The sequence below is a fragment of the Schistocerca nitens genome, chromosome 2 (genome assembly GCF_023898315.1).
Source record: "Schistocerca nitens isolate TAMUIC-IGC-003100 chromosome 2, iqSchNite1.1, whole genome shotgun sequence".
NCBI classification, from domain to species: domain Eukaryota; kingdom Metazoa; phylum Arthropoda; class Insecta; order Orthoptera; family Acrididae; genus Schistocerca; species Schistocerca nitens.
The window spans coordinates 1189159540-1189177327 of record NC_064615.1 but is presented as its reverse complement, the minus strand read 5'-3'; the positions used below and the strand labels follow the sequence as shown (position 1 = coordinate 1189177327).

At 43.5% G+C, this 17788-nt stretch overlaps 1 protein-coding gene across 3 annotated transcripts in view; it reads left to right on the top strand.

The window, feature by feature from the left end:
• LOC126237528 (uncharacterized) overlaps positions 1 to 15691 on the top strand; it is a 202548-nt gene extending 186857 nt beyond the window's left edge. For 2 of the 3 annotated variants that reach the window (XM_049947710.1, XM_049947712.1), the window contains one exon: positions 13652 to 15689. In XM_049947710.1, the coding sequence (XP_049803667.1) occupies positions 13652 to 15444 (1793 nt within the window). In that variant the 3' untranslated portion in view covers positions 15445 to 15689. Of the gene's footprint in view, positions 1 to 13651 lie in introns of all 3 variants that reach the window. The other variant, XM_049947711.1, reaches the window with a different exon arrangement.
• The last annotated feature ends 2097 nt before the right edge of the window (positions 15692 to 17788 follow it).

The following is a 17788-nucleotide window of genomic DNA, read 5'->3' as shown; positions in this document are numbered from 1 at the left end:
TCTGCATTGGAATGCTTAGAAGTGGGTTGTTACACAGTCTCATATTGATAGTTTGACAAAAGAGCAGCCCCCTATTGCAGCTTCTGTACTGTGAAGGGCTAAACAAAGATTGGAGAGGGTATTGCCTGTCACGAAGTAGAATTTTCTGCCGGAAACATACTTATGAAACTTGGTGACACCAAAGAAATGGCAAGAGCCTCTTTTTTAATTTGTGAATAATTACACTGAGCTTTGTGCAACAGCTTCAAAGCAAAGGCAATTGGCCTGTCAACAGAATCAAATTTGTGTGACAAAACTGCACTGATGCTGTAACAGGAAGCATCCACAGTCGAGACCACAGGTTAGACTTGATCAAAATGAACAAGGCAAGGTCACTAAACAAAGCATATTTCAAATTCTGGAAAGTAGACTGACACTCATGCAACCAAACAAAAGCAACAGTCTTCCTACACAAACGAGGCACGGGAGCCACGATTTGAATGGTGTTAGGAATAAATCGGTTGTAATATTTAAGCTTCCCTAACAAAACTGCAATTTCTGCATGTTTCACGAGGATGAAGGGTCATGGATAGCAAGCTACTGTAGTTGCAATGAACGAACACCCTGGTTGTTAATGACCCGTCGTAAGTACTCAAGTTCAGTCTGAAAGAACACAATTTGTCTCTGTTACATTTGAGACAGGCTGCAGACGACAGTTGGACACAGTGCAAAGAATGCTGATGTGTCCTCCAGGAGTGTGACCTGAGATGACAATGTCCTCTAAATAATTTGAGCAAAAAGGAACTTTTGGCAATCATCTGCTCCAGGAAATACTGAAATATGGTGGGTGCGGAAGCACTGTTAAATGGCCACATCAAAAATTCGAAGAGACCCAGATGAGTGTTAATGATAAACACTTTTTGCAACTGCTCTTATAGAGGTATTTGCAAGAAAATGTCACCCAAATAAGTTGTGGAACAGTGACAACCGGCATCCAATTTATCCGTCAATTCTCCAAGGCATGGCAAGGTGTAACTGTCAGTGACTATTGGAGAATTTAGTTTTCTTAAAATCGACACACAACCTGAGTCTGCTGGACAGCTCCTTTATAGTAACAAGAGGAGATGCCCTTTGACTGGCACGAATGGGTGTAAGACTCCAGTGTCTTGCAAAGCAGTAAGTTCCTGAGCCACCATTTCTCGAAGAGCCTGAGGGGCAGGATATGCTCTACCAAAACTTGGCTGTGCATTGTCCTTCAGTGTGACATGGGCAGCAAGATTATTAGTTTTACATAACCCTCAGAAAATAAATCCTGGAATTATGCACATAACTGAACAACATTGTCCCAAGAATCAAAGGAAGAAACAGAAAGCACCTTGTCCTGAATGCTTTATCCAAACAAATCAAAAGAGGTAAGACCAAAAATATTAGCACTGTTTCATGAGGAAAGCACTGTAAATCTGTCTGTCAAACTGCGGAAAGTTGCAGGAAGTCTAAAGGTGCCTAAGACTGGAATATGTTGACAGTCGACAAAACACCAGTGTCAAGTTGCAAATGGAGTGATTGTCCAGCAGTGATAAGAGGCGCAAAGAGTTTGTTGTTTTCACATAACACTGCAGATGAGTTGGGAGCCTTTCTTGAATGGCTCTTGCACTGTTGTTTTGCATTAATGACACTATGGAGTTTGGGAAATACATTGCACACTTTTGTGACTTACATTTGTGTGAAGGAATAGCAGATAGCAGGGGGGCGCTTCAAACTTCTGTAAGCGCACAGACTGTACATGTTCTCGTTTGTCACAAAAATGCAAGTAACCTCATGTGAGGTGGCAAGATCAGCAAGCACGTGCTGTGCATTACAGCGAGGACACGACTTCACGCCTTGTGCCAGACGCAACATGTGTTTATGTGCACACTGTGACTATGGATGGCTGCATCACTGTTTACGAGCCGGCTGTGAGGCCAGTTTGTTGCAGATATGTAATGAACAAACAGGAGCTAATTCAAAACAGTGTGCTGCACTTTCCGAGGAATCCTGATACTCTAGAATCTGCAGAACCTGTTGCAAGGAAAGGTTCGAGTATTTAAGAATCTGGTGGTGCAGGTGACTGCGGCACAGTAGCTATTATGAAACAAGCAATATACGAACAGCAAAAACCGAAAGTAGCAAGACAATGAAGCACAGAGAAAGCAAAAAGAGGTTGCAGTTGCAGCAACCTCAGAACCTAGAACATACAGAGCACAAGCAAAACAAGCACTGGGTACGCAGAACAATGAATAACAGCAAAAAACAAGCAAAAAGGCGACAGTATGGGAGGTAAGCAATCACTTGATAACTTGAAGACAGCCTCGTGTAAGTAGTAGATCTCATCGCCAGGTCTAGTTCAAGGCTTTGTGCACAGGTAAGGAGGGATGGGCTACAGAGTGATGAGGTAACCGTGTTGTAGGAGAGCTGGACAGGGGCAGAAAAGATTAGCGAGCAAGTTAATACAGGAAACAGAATATTTACTTAACTGGTATTTCTGTAAGCAAATGAAAACTGAATGCAACAGGCATGACTGTCAAGGTTGTCAAACCACAACTAGAGTGCCAGTTCTATCGTGACTGTAAGGACTCAAAGTACATGAATAGGGTGTGCTACTACACCCAATTCTGAGTAAGACCAGCACACTGACGTACTCAGCAGCTACGTATTTGAAGAAACTGGTGTGCCTATATGCGGGAAAGTGTGTTCACCACACCTGCAAGTTGGAGGACTTATTGTGCTGTGTAGAGCAACTGTGTATCACAGTATCTGGTATAATGATCAGTTTTAATGTGGTCTTCCCATTTACTGAGATATCAGGGAAAGACTCACTGGAACTGACTGCAGAAAAATTTGATGATGCTCTGATGGACCTGTTCAGGCATATATTGATTCAACAATATTACAAGCAGACAGAACAAGGGGCCATGGGCAAGCTGCCCATCTCCAGTGGTTGCCTACCTATTTGTGGAGAAATTTGAGGATGACACCTTAGAGACAGCTAGATACAAATCCACATGCTTTTTCAGGTATGTGGATGATACCATTGTGATCTGCTCTCATTGTAGGAAGAGGTCCAGTGAGTTTCTGCGACAACTTATCTCGTGCCACCGCCACCACGGAACTGGAGAAGGATGGTCAGCTGTCATTTCTGGATGTACTTAAAAAGAGAGTACATGGGTTGTTTGGCCACAGTATGTATTTTAAACCTGGTACCTGTCATCATCCAGTACAGAAAAACAGAGTCCTAAAGACACTTGCCCCCAAGGCACACACCTTGTCAGGCCCTGATATTGAGCATCTATGCACAATCTTCTGGAAAAGATGGGATACATGCTACAAGCAGATTCAGAAGGCTTTTCAGCCAGCCACTCCCCGCAAGGGGCTCACGATTTGTGCGTGGTGCACAAGGGGCCCGTTCTTCCCTCTTGGGCTGCATTTCCTTCACTGTGCCCCTCCCAACCCCCATCCTCGCTCCTTCCCCACTGCCCCCTCCTATCCCTTCTCTCGGTGTTCTGATTTATGTCTACCTGGCTATCCACCTGGTTTCCTGTATTCACTGCAATTTTGTTCCTCTTTCATTTTTCTCTTTCATCCATATTGGTGTTTGGACCCCCTTACGGTCTCACCTCCACTTCTAAATTTTCTGTCTTTAGAGTGAGCCATTTGAGGGCGAATTCCCTCCCTAGCGTCTATGGCGTGGATTCTTCTCCTCCCCTTCCTTTACCTTTTCCTGCCTCGCTGCAGCCCCTCTGCCGCATTAAGTCACCAGCACGTGTAGCCCGTCCATGTGATGAGGCTTTATGTACCCAAGAGGGCTGAGCCCCCTGACAAAACAAGGATCACACTACTGATACCTGAGCTCTTTCCTCCCCGTGTATGCCAAGGAGTGGTTGCTTGTCTTGCTGGACAGCCGTTGCTCTGGCTAGTTGGCGCCCACTCGAGATAGGGGTGGGTGCTTGGCACATGATGTGTATCAAGCTGAAAAATTTGACCGCTCTCAAATGGCCGTCACTTCGGTTGGATCCTGCAGACGTCCCTTCACTGGCTATCTACATCTACATTTATACTCCACAAGCCACCCAACGATGTGTGGCGGAGGACAGTTTACGTGCCACTGTCATTACCTCCCTCTCCTGTTCCAGTCGCGTATGGTTCGTGGGAAGAACGACTGCCGGAAAGCCTCCGTGCACGTTTGAATCTCTCTAATTCTACATTCTTGATCTCCTCGGGAGGTATAAGTAGGGGGAAGCAATATATATTCGATACCTCATCCAGAAATGCACCCTCTCGAAACCTGAACAGCAAGCTACACCGCGATGCAGAGTGCCTCTCTTGCAGAGTCTGTCTGCCAATTGAGTTTGCAAAACATCTCCGTAACGCTATCACGGTTACCAAATAACCCTGTGACGAAACGCGCCGCCCTTCTTTGCATCTTCTCTATCTCCTCCGTCAACCCGATCTGGTACGGATCCCACACTGATGAGCAATACTGAAGTATAGGCCGAACGAGTGTTTTGAAAGCCACCTCCTTTGTTTCTAAGGACTCTCCCAATGAATCTCAACCTGGTACCCACCTTACCAACAATTAATTTTATATGATCATTCCACTTCAAATCGTTCCGCACGCATACTCCCAGATATTTACAGAAGTAACTGCTACCAGTGTTTGTTCTGCTGTCATATAATCATACAATAAAGGATCCTTCTTTCTATGTATTTGCAATACATTACATTTCTCTATGTTAAGGGTCAGTTGCCACTCCCTGCACCAAGCGCCTATCCGCTGCAGATCTTCCTGCATTTCGCTACAATTTTCTAATGCTGCAACTTCTCTGTATACTACAGCATCATCCGTGGAAAGCAACATGGAACTTCAGACACTATCTACTAGGTCATTTATATATATTGTGAAAAGCAATGGTCCCATAACACTCCCCTGTGGCCCGCCAGAGGTTACTTTAACGTCTGTAGACGTCTCTCCATTGAGAACAACATGCTATGTTCTGTTTGCTAAAAATTCTTCAATCCAGCCACACAGCTGGTCTGATATTCCGTAGAATCTTTATCAGGCGACAGTGCGGAACTGTATCGCATGCCTGCCGGAAGTCAAGGAAAATAGCATCTACCTGGGAGCCTGTATCTAGTATTTTCTGGGTCTCATGAACAAATAAAGCGAGTTGGGTTTCACACGATCGCTGTTTCCGGAATCCATGTTGATTCCTACAGAGTAGATTCTGGGTTTCCAGAAACAACATGATAGGCGAACAAAAAACATGTTCTAAAATTCTACAACAGATCGACGTTAGAGATATAGGTCTATAGTTCTGCGCATCTGCTCGACGACCCTTTTTGAAGACTGGGACTACCTGTGCTCTTTTCCAATAATTTGAAACCTTCCGTTCCTCTAGAGACTTACGGTACATGGCTGTTAGAAGGGGGCAAGTTCTTTCGTGTACTCGGTGTAGAATCGAATTGGTATCCTGTCAGGTCCAGAGGACTTTTCTCTGTTGAGTGATTCCAGTTGCTTTTCTATTCCTTGGACACTTATTTCGATGTCAGCCATTTTTTCGTTTGTGCGAGGATTTAGAGAAGGAACTGCAGTGCGGTCTTCCTCTGTGAAACAGCTGCGGAAAGAGGTGTTTAGTATTTCAGCTTTACGCGCGTCATCCTCTGTTTCAATGCCATCATCATCCCGGAGTGTCTGGATATGCTGTTTCGAGCCACTTACTGATTTAACGTAAGACCAGAACTTCCTAGGATTTTCTGTCAAGTCGGTACATAGAATTTTACTTTCGAATTCACTGAACGCTTCACGCATAGCCCTTCATATGCTAACTTTGACATCATTTGGCTTCTGTTTGTCTGAGAGGTTTTGGCTGCGTTTAAACTTGGAGTGAAGCTCTCTTTGCTTTCGCAGTAATTTCCTAACTTTGTTGCTGAACCAAAGTGGGTTTTTCCCATCCCTCACAGTTTCACTCAGCACGTACCTGTCTAAAACGCATTTTACGATTGCCTTGAACTTTTTCCATGAACACTCAACATTGTCAGTGTCGGAACAGAAATTTTCTTTTTGATCTGTTAGGTAGACTGAAATCTGCCTTCTATTACTCTTGCTAAACAGATAAACCTTCCTCCCTTTTTTTATATTCCTTTTTACTTCCATATTCAGGGATGCTGCAACGGCCTTATGATCACCGATTCCCTGTTCTGCGCTTACAGAGTCGAACAGTTCGGGGCTTTTTGTTATCAGTAGGTCCAACATGTTATCTCCACGAGTCGGTTCTCTGTTTAATTGCTCGAGGTAATTTTCGGATAGTGCACTCAGTATAATGTCACTCGGTGCTCTGTCCCTACCACCCGTCGTAAACATCTGAGTGTCCCAATCTATATCTGGTAAATTGAAACCTCCATCTAAGACTATAACGTGCTGAGAAAATTTATGTGAAATGTATTCCAGATTTTCTCTCAGTTGTTCTGCCACTAATGCTGCTAAGTCGGGAGGTCGGTAAAAGGAGCCAATTATTAACCTGGCTCGGTTGTTGAGTGTAACCTCCGCCGATAATAATTCACAGAAACTATCCACTTCTACTTCACTACAGGATAAACTACTACATTTCAGCAGAATTTATCTCTAGCTTCAGCCAGCTTTCTGTACCTATAACGATTTCAGCTTCGGTGCTTTCTATCAGCGCTTGAAGTTCCGGTACTTTACCAATGCAGCTTCGACAGTTTACAATTACAATACCGATTGCTGCTTGGTCCCCACATGTCCTGACTTTGCCCCGCGCCCTTGGAGGCTGTTGCCCTTTCTGTACTTGGAGAAGGGCCAGGCTTGCCGTCTTGGAATGAAACTCTTTTTCCCACTACCTGGTATGTACTAGGATGGACGGGGACACATTCACTGCCACAAAGTCATTGTTTTTTGTGGAGAATGTTGAGGACAGGTTTGGCGAAATGGAGTGTCTGGGTAAGATGCGGTCAGGCTCCCTGTTGATTAAAGCTTCTTCTGCCACCCAATCTGTGATTGCTTTGGCAACGTCTCAGCGTCTGAAGGGTCCTAAAGACATCGCATCTATATTGGTGCCTTATTCTGGCTTTCGAGGGGAATACCCTCCTAGAGAAGGTAAAGGTTATGTTACCAATGCGACATGAAGCCATTATGTCCTGCCACCCATGAGCTGCTAGTGCATACCTGGCCTATTTAGGGGGACCCTAAAGGCTCAGCCATATGGCGCAAGTCCAGAAAGTCGCAGCCTAGCTTGTCACAGAACTTTCAAAGTCTCTGGTTCACTCTTTCTTCTCGACTCAGAACCAAAGGGTCACAATCAGTTCTGGGGCCAATGCCGCAAATTGTCAGCTTCGTTGAAACTCCATACGCAAAGCTAGTCTTCTCAACCATCTCTGCCAGTCATTGGATTGACCCAAGAATGACTTTGGGCCCCAGACGACAGACTTCATTTTTTCGAACATGTGCCACAATCTGCTGTTGGTTATACCCTGTTCCCTCAATGGCTGCTGGAATAGCCTCTTCAACATGTTGAATGAGCCCCCAGGGTACACACCGAGTGCATATTGTATCCTTTCCTGTCCCTTGCTGCCATTTCCCTAATGGCTACCATCTTTCGCCATACATTTGGACTGCTGACAATTAATAGACCCTACCCTTTTGTGTTTGCCCCCTCCTGACACTGGACAAAACAGGTTTCTCCACAACAGGTGAAGTGAGTCCCAATGGGTCAGTTTCAGTGAAAGACAACACCTCGAACTTGGTGGTTAGTGGGATCCTTACAACACCCTGAGTCCTCTGTGGTCCCATCCACCGTGCACAGGGTGCCTAGAAGTACCATTGACATACCACTCACAGTCAAGTGGACGGGTAATAACAGATCCTGAACTTTCTGCAGAGGAGACAGGATTCACAGAAGAGGATGGTACTTGATGTGCCTCTGGCACATGTATCACAGGTACACTGCTCTCAGGAGCTCTTCCAACACACAGATTCACAGCAGCTGCCAATCGTTTGATGATAGTCAGGGCAATTTCCAGCAGCTCACAAACATCAAACAACTCGTGCTGTGTTCGAGAGCAGCATTCACAGTGGGGCTGAATTTTGACTAGTGCAACGTATTACAAGGTAGTGAACAAAGGACTTTAATTTAAACCTGGTGATTATCTTTTAATCTGTAAGGCTAAAAAGTTGCTAATTTCCTGTAAGAATTGAAGCAGATAAACAAAACAAGATTTGTATTAAGGCACCACAAAAACACACATTAAAAATTACTAATTTGTTAAAACATCTTCACATTAATTGTAGTTGTTAGCAAACTCAAAAACCGAGTTGATTTATGATAAATGCAGATAATATACAGGGCTACTCCTCTCGAGGGAAAAATAGATGTAACACAAAATGTTAGTTAGAAAATCTGCCACACTAACTACACTCCTGGAAATTGAAATAAGAACACCGTGAATTCATTGTCCCAGGAAGGGGAAACTTTATTGACACATTCCTGGGGTCAGATACATCACATGATCACACTGACAGAACCACAGACACATAGACACAGGCAACAGAGCATGCACAATGTCGGCACTAGTACAGTGTATATCCACCTTTCGCAGCAATGCAGGCTGCTATTCTCCCATGGAGACGATCGTAGAGATGCTGGATGTAGTCCTGTGGAACGGCTTGCCATGCCATTTCCACCTGGCACCTCAGTTGGACCAGCGTTCGTGCTGGACGTGCAGACCGCGTGAGACGACGCTTCATCCAGTCCCAAACATGCTCAATGGGGGACAGATCCGGAGATCTTGCTGGCCAGGGTAGTTGACTTACACCTTCTAGAGCACGTTGGGTGGCACGGGATACATGCGGACGTGCATTGTCCTGTTGGAACAGCAAGTTCCCTTGCCGGTCTAGGAATGGTAGAACGATGGGTTCGATGACGGTTTGGATGTACCGTGCACTATTCAGTGTCCCCTCGACGATCACCAGTGGTGTACGGCCAGTGTAGGAGATCGCTCCCCACACCATCATGCCGGGTGTTGGCCCTGTGTGCCTCGGTCGTATGCAGTCCTGATTGTGGCGCTCACCTGCACGGCGCCAAACACGCATACGACCATCATTGGCACCAAGGCAGAAGCGACTCTCATCGCTGAAGACGACACGTCTCCATTCGTCCCTCCATTCACGCCTGTCGCGACACCACTGGAGGCGGGCTGCACGATGTTGGGGCGTGAGCGGAAGACGGCCTAACGGTGTGCGGGACCGTAGCCCAGCTTCATGGAGACGGTTGCGAATGGTCCTCGCCGATACCCCAGGAGCAACAGTGTCCCTAATTTGCTGGGAAGTGGCGGTGCGGTCCCCTACGGCACTGCGTAGGATCCTACGGTCTTGGCGTGCATCCGTGCGTCGCTGCGGTCCGGTCCCAGGTCGACGGGCACGTGCACCTTCCGCCGACCACTGGCGACAACATCGATGTACTGTGGAGACCTCACGCCCCACGTGTTGAGCAATTCGGCGGTACGTCCACCCGACCTCCCGCATGCCCACTATACGCCCTCGCTCAAAGTCCGTCAACTGCACATACGGTTCACGTCCACGCTGCCGCGACATGCTACCAGTGTTAAAGACTGTGATGGAGCTCCGTATGCCACTGCAAACTGGCTGACACTGACGGCGGCGGTGCACAAATGCTGCGCAGCTAGCGCCATTCAACGGCCAACACCGCGGTTCCTGGTGTGTCCGCTGTGCCGTGCGTGTGATCATTGCTTGTACAGCCCTCTCGCAGTGTCCGGAGCAAGTATGGTGGGTCTGACACACCGGTGTCAATGTGTTCTTTTTCCCATTTCCAGGAGTGTAAATCACAAACTCCAATTTGTTACAGATTGCTCGTAGATTATACAAAGGACAATGGTAGCTTCCAAAAATTCTAAAAAATGCACATTTATTTTAGTTGATGTACGATAAAATTCAGGGGGTGATGCATACTTTGGCTGGATAGTGAACCACAAAAGCTGATTTGCTATTAATTAAATTAGGTATCCAAAACACTTGTACCACTCCGAATTTAATCAAAGTCCAGAATGTCATATTTGTTATGACAGGCTTTACAATGAAAAGTGGTAGCCTCTCTGAACTGCAAATTGTTGGAATAAATTCACTGTAGCTCCATTCATTGACATATGGTCACAACACACTACAGATACGTAGAAAAATTCATAAAGTTTTGTTCGGCTGAAGCCGCACTTCAGGTTTCTGCCGCCAGAGCGCTCGATAGCGCAGTGAGACAAAATGGCGACAGGAGCCGAGAAAGCGTATGTCGTGCTTGAAATGCACTCACATCAGTCAGTCATAACAGTGCAACGACACTTCAGGACGAAGTTCAACAGAGATCCACCAACTGCTAACTCCATTTGGCGATGGTATGCACAGTTTAAAGCTTCTGGATGCCTCTGTAAGGGGAAATCAACGGGTCGGCCTGCAATGAACGAAGAAACGGTTGAACGCGTGCGGGCAAGTTTCACACGTAGCCTGAAGAAGTCTACGAATAAAGCAAGCAGGGAGCTAAACGTACCACAGCCGACGGTTTGGAAAATCTTAAGGAAAAGGCTAAAGCAGAAGCCTTACTGTTTACAATTGCTACAAGCCCTGACACCCGATGTCAAACACTTTGAATTTTCGGCGCGGTTGCAACAGCTCATGGAAGAGGATGCTTTCAGTGCGAAACTTGTTTTCAGTGATGAAGCAACATTTTTTCTTAATGGTGAAGTGAACAGACACAATGTGCGAATCTGGGTGGTAGAGAATCCTCACGCATTGTGCAGCAAATTCGCAATTCACCAAAAGTTAACGTGTTTTGTGCAATCTCACGGTTTAAAATTTACGGCCCCTTTTTCTTCTGCGAAAAAAACGTTACAGGACACGTGTATCTGGACATGCTGGAAAATTGGCTCATGCCACAACTGGAGACCGACAGCGCCGACTTCATCTTTCAACAGGATGGTGCTCCACCGCGCTTCCATCGTGATGTTCGGCATTTCGTAAACAGGAGATTGGAAAACCGATGGATCGGTCGTGGTGGAGATCATGATCCGAAATTCATGTCATGGCCTCCACGCTCTCCCGACTTAACTCCATGCGATTTCTTTCTGTGGGGTTATGCGAAAGATTCAGTGTTTAAACCTCCTCTACCAAGAAACGTGCCAGAACTGCGAGCTCACATCAACGATGCTTTCGAACTCATTGATGGGGACATGCTGCACCGAGTGTGTGAGGAACTTGATTATCGGCTTGATGTCTGCCGAATCACTAAAGGGGCACGTATCAAACATTTGTGAATGCCTAAAAAAACTTTTTGAGTTTTTGTATGTGTGTGCAAAGCATTGTGAAAATATCTCAAATAATAAAGTTATTGTAGAGCTGTGAAATCGCTTCAGTGATTTGTAATATCCCTGTGTATATATATATATATATATATATATATATATATATATATATATATAAGGGAAACATTCCACATGGGAAAAATATATCTAAAAACAAAGCTGATGTAACTTACCAAACGTAAGCGTTGATATGTTGATAGACACACAAACACACACACAAAATTCAAGCTTTCGCAACCCACGGTTGCTTCATCAAGAAAGAGGGAAGGAGAGGGAAAGACGAAAGGATGTGGGTTGTAAGGGAGATGGTAAGGAGTCATTCCAACCCCGGGAGCGGAAAGACTTACCTTAGGGGGAAAAAGGACAGGTATACACGCGCGCGCGCGCGCACACACACACATCCATCCATCCGCACATACACAGACACAAGCAGACATTTGCGGAAAAAAGGACAGGTATACACTCGCGCGCGCACACACACACATATCCACACATATATGTGCGTCTAGTGTAATCCATGGAAGAGAGTGAACGTGTTCAGATGTCTGCAAGTCATGTAACTGAGGCAGGACGTGGGGACCAGCCAGTATTCACCTAGGGGATGTGGAAAACCGCCTAAAAACCGTATCAAGACTGGCCGGCACACTAATCTGCCGGGCGGATTCGATCTGGGGCCACTATGTCTACCAGAGTCCAGGAAGCAACACTAACCTGGCAGGTCAAAGGATGCCTTCCATTGACTGGCATATTGGTCTGGATTTTTATGCAACACCAAGATCTCATCACCAGTAACATTGTGGTTCAAAAACTCCTCACCAACCTTGTTTTACTGCATGAGGAAAGTCAGTAACTCAAAGTCATTGTTGCTTTTTTGTTCATCTATTGAAAGTTGAGGAAACCACCTGGCAAAAATTTTTCTCTACTCTAAATTACCATTGTGAATTTAGTAAAGACCTGACCAAGAAATTTCAAGAAAATACAAGCTCAGACCATCTTTCATCTCACAATTGCATATTCGGTGCACATTTAAACATTTAGTAGTATCATCAATGGGCTCAGAAGGGGGCAGTGTCTGGCAGAGTGCTGGTCAGAGGGGCCATCAGGCAGGATTCACATCTTCATCCTTCACTATCTTCATTCAATTCAAGACATAATGTGAATTATGCTTTCATCAAGTTTCATCAACGGTTTACTATCGCTTTTGGTTGTAAACTCGTATCACCTAAATTGCAGCCAAGTAAAAAATTGAGCAAGTTGAACTGTTGCTCTTGGTCGAGCACATCACTGGATCATAGTGATTTCTGAGATTTAATTTGCACTTTTTGTATCCCCCTGTTGTTGTTGTTGTTGTTGTCTTCAGTCCAGATACTGGTTTGATGCAGCTCTCCTTGCTACTCTGTCCTGTGCAAGCCTCTTCATCAAGTAATTACTACAACCTACATCGTTTTTAATCTGCTTAGCGTATTCATCTCTTGGTTTTCCTCTACAATTTTTACCCTCCACACTTCCTTCCAGTACTAAATTGGTGATCCCTTGATGCTTCAGAACGTGTCCTACCAACTGATCCCTTCTTCCCAATTCTGTTCAGTGCCTCCACATTAGTTACCGTGCTCTACCCATCTAATCTTCAGCATTCTTCTGTAGCACCACATTTCGAAAGCTTCTATTCTCTTCTTGTCTAAACTGTTTATCATCCACATTTCACTTTCATACATGACTACACGCCATACAAATACTTAAAGACCTCCTGACACTTAAATCTATACCCAATGTCAACAAATTTCTCTTCTTCAGAAACGCTTTCCTTGCCATTGCCAGATGTCTGCTTGTGTCTGTGTATGTGCAGATGGATATGTGTGTGTGTGCGTGAGTGTATACCTGTCCTTTTTTCCCCCTAAGGTAAGTCTTTCCGCTCCCGGGATTGGAATGACTCCTTACCCTCTCCCTTAAAACCCACATCCTTTCGCCTTTCCCTCTCCTTCCCTCTTTCCTGACGAAGCAACCGTTGGTTGTGAAAGCTTGAATTTTGTGTGTATGTTTGTGTTTGTCTGTGTGTCTATCGACGTGCCAGCGCTTTCGTTTGGTAAGTCACATCATCTTTGTTTTTAGATATATTTTTCCCATGTGGAATGTTTCCCTCTGTTATATTCATTACTTATAAATAATTATACATGATAATTTTAATTATTAATAATAATAATTTTAATTAGAAAGGAATCAAAATGTTTTTCATTAAGACCTTAACTTCTTATTACAGGAAAATGTGATGAAGTTATGAAAAAAGTGATGGAATACTTGGAACTGTCCATCCCAGTGTACAGCAAAGATAGAGACCCCATTTTTGGCCACTTCACACCTTTGCATCCAGCAGAAAAACACACTACTTCGAAGTCTTGCCTCAGTGTACCTCAAGTCACCAGCACAGGAAATCACACAGTTTCTAAGGAGGATTCTAATACTAAGTGTATTTTAAGTGGTGATATTGATTTTGAGGGAGGTAATGCTGACACTGCAGTACTACCAGTTAAGTCAGTAAAAAATAAACACAGTCAGTTTCTTCAAAGTAACTGTTCAATAAACAGTGCTGGTGAGTACAGTATTAAAGAGAGAAGAGAGTGGAAGGAAAATATTAAACACTCTCCAGCATTAAATGCAAGTGTAGAAATTCCAGTAGACGATAATTCAATCAAGAGTGCTGACCAGAATTTGTATGTAGCTTATGAGAAAATGCCATTGTTTTATTTTAGTGTTGAGTCTGGTAATGAAGTTGATGACTGCCGAATTATCTGCAAGGAACAAGTTGGCGAATTGGAAACAAATTCTCCAATAGAAATTGTTTATGAAGGTGTGAAATTAAGACTTGGTGAGCATCTTGTTGGTGGCGATAACTGGTATAAGTTGTCATTGTCTTATTGTTGTACATGTCATTTTGATAAAATATCTGATACGCTACTGTCTGCAGAGGCAGGTCATTTATCAAAGTCTGAAAATACTCATTCAGACTTGCTAGAAAAAGGTGACTTTGCAGACAAATTGCATAGAATATTGCTTAACGTTAATAAAATGTCCGTTAAGCAATGTGATCTTGTTGCTTTCAAAAATTCTTCTACGTCATGTAATGGTAACACTTCAGACAGAGATAAAGTGTGCACCTGCAACCAGAGGCCACAGGCTGATAAAATTTTCCAATTAGTTGATAGATCTTTATGTAAGGAAGTAAATTCACATTATTTTAAATATATCTTGGAATGTGGTAAACAAATTGTCCAGGATGAGAGGACAGATTGTGTTAATTTGAAGCCCTTGCTCAGTATTAAAAGTGATATTTGTGATAAAGGTGTAAGTTCCAATGTTCATAATAGTCCTCATGTAACAAAGCTCAGTTCGTGCCATAGGCAGTGTCATTTACATGGTGGCCTTTCACCTGAGGCCAAAATCTCTTCTAGCAAATTAGATCGTGTTAACGAATGTGTTTGTACTGTCGATAATTGTCTTTGTAATAGTTCGAGCTACTGCAGCTTCCATGAAACTAACAGAGAATTAAGGTTAAAAACAGCTTCATCAAATGCCACAAATATGTATAAAAGTAAATTATCACGTAATCAGAGAAAAAAGAGAACTAGGTACACTGTGTTGAAAACGCAACATAAAGTGAACAGGAAAGTAGTGGAAAACAAGCTAAATTTTAATAAGAGTCATACTAAGTGTGTATTTTGCAAATTTAACTTCAATTCCAATATTTGCTTATTTTACCGTCCTTGTGTACCTAATTTCAAGAACATAAAAAAACTTAGTAAGGACTCAAAGAATGAAAAAATCTTGTCTGTTTGTGAATGTTGTCAACATACAGACGACAGTAGTGACACTGGAGAAATTGAATCTAGTGACACACTTCAGGACACACAAGCACCTAAAGCAGGTAGCAGCTTTCAGTCTGCTGAAGATTATGATGAAACGTTGACTCAGAAAATGGTCATGACGAAAAAACCCAGCAACCCAGGATGGTATGGCAAAGGATGTAGAAAATTAATAAAAAAGAAAAGGAGATAGCAGTTTCATGTTTTTTCCTCATTTGTATGTGTTGTTTGTAATGTAATGTGTAATGCTAGCAAATGTGTCCAAATGCTATGAGTTGTCTTTCTGGTCTTCAAATTTACCAGAATCATATATGCAGTGGTTCTTGCTAGCACTTGACTGATTACAATATTCTGGTGCTTTCTTTCAACCATATAATTTAGTGTTAATTATAAGTAATTCGATTTGTTCAGAATTGTCTATTTACAAACATTCTGTGCAAATAAAGTGTTTACATCTTCATTTTGAAGAAATGTTTGAATGCCTTTGTCCATAATTTTTTTAACAATCAGTACCCAGTAGTTTATTAAAATAATTTTAACATTCGAGGGGGAGTGCTTATGTATAGATTGAACCAACCACAAATAATTTTTTTCACTGAAACTTCCTGGCAGATTAAAACTGTGTGCCGAACCGAGACTCGAACTCGGGACCTTTGCCTTTCGCGGGCAAGTGCTCTACCAACTGAGCTACCGAAGCACGACTCACGACCGGTACTCACAGCTTTACTTCTGCCAGTACCTTGTCTCCTACCTTCCAAACTTTACAGAAGCTCTCCTGCGAACCTTGCAGAACTAGCACTCCTGAAAGAAAGTTGGTAGAGCACTTGCCCGCGAAAGGCAAAGGTCCCGAGTTAGAGTCTCGGTCGGGCACACAGTTTTAATCTGTCGGGGAGTTTCATATCAGCGCACACTCTGCCGCAGAGTGAAAATCTCATTCTGGAAACATCCCCCAGGCTGTGGCTAAGCCATGTCTCCACAATATCCTTTCTTTCAGGAGTGCTAGTTCTGCAAGGTTCGCAGGAGAGCTTCTGTAAAGTTTGGAAGGTAGGAGACGAGGTACTGGCAGAAGTAAAGCTGTGAGTACCGGTCGTGAGTCGTTCTTCGGTAGCTCAGTTGGTAGAGCACTTGCCCACGAAAGGCAAAGGTCCCGAGTTCGAGTCTCGGTCGGGCACACAGTTTTAATCTGCCAGGAAGTTTCATATCAGCGCACACTCCGCTGCAGAGTGAAAATCTCATTCTGGAATTTTTTTCACTGTTCCATTGTTACCTCAACTGCATGCCTATTCCTTCACTATTGTGCCAGCTAACACAGTGATAAATTGTGTTGTCATACGCCCAAGTGAGCAGTAGTAATATAAAATGAACAGTGAGCTAGGAGACAGAAAATTTATTATCCATCCAAGAACATGATACAGATTACAAGCTAGCAGCACAATCCCACAATGAGGCAGTTGTTTATGAGAAAATTAGTAATCAAATGAGCAGTTGGCTAGGATCTGATGCAACTGTGCAGTTTAATGCTTTGAGTTAGCCATTACTGCAGGGTAATACCTGTTCATGGCAACAGAGTGATACAATGAATGTTTCTTTCATTGTTGTTTAATTAAACAGTGCTTTAGCACATATTATGTAAGTTTTTTTATTGTAGAATTAAACTAAGAGTAAATTGTCATTTCATCCATACATATTTACCTTATTAACATAAAGACAGCCACTCTCTTCACGTCGCACCCATTTGTGTTATGAAATCAGTGCACCTGCTACAGAGCTAAGAGGGTTTTACTACGATTACTAAAGCCTCCAAACAGTGACTTCACTCAAGAATGAAAAAATTGTCATTTATGAGAAATTCTGTTTCTCCAGCTTTGTTTCCTAACAGTCTAGAATCGTGAGATGACTACTTCTTACACCCAGTGTCTGCAGTGGTAAATCAATTAGAACTGCAGCTTCTTGAGGAACAACCTCCCTCATGTCTTTGTGACAGTTGTTGAAACAGTTACTATTGCTTGCTTTTATTTCATATAATACATTACCCCATTGTTATCAAACAGTTTTGGCACAGTGTAGCAGTCATGGAGGTATGGAAGGAGGTGAAGATTTGGAAGTTCAACCCCCCCCCCTTTAGAAATAGTCTGTCAGTGCTAGAATCTCCATTAGTGGAGGTACCTGCTCTGCCCCGCACACAAGACTGCCCCCGTTGTTTTCTCACACTTCTCTTCTTTAGTACAATCTCTAATCCTATCCTAATACAAATAAGTGGTCTCATTGTATTTCTGACAACAATGGCAACATAGTGGCCAACATTTCTAGAGTCTTATGTTGTTTGGTACGTGTGTGGCAGCGTGACGTTGTTCTTTACCTAAAATTTACTCACTTTAGTGACCTCTATAGAACCCTGGCCTATTCTGAAGCAATGTATACAGTGGTTCAACCTAGAAAAGGTGTTTAAAAGGAAAGGTGCACTGTATGTGTCAGCAGGATACATAAATTGTTCTGTCACATGACTTAAAAATGGGTTCATTCTACCAGATCTGACT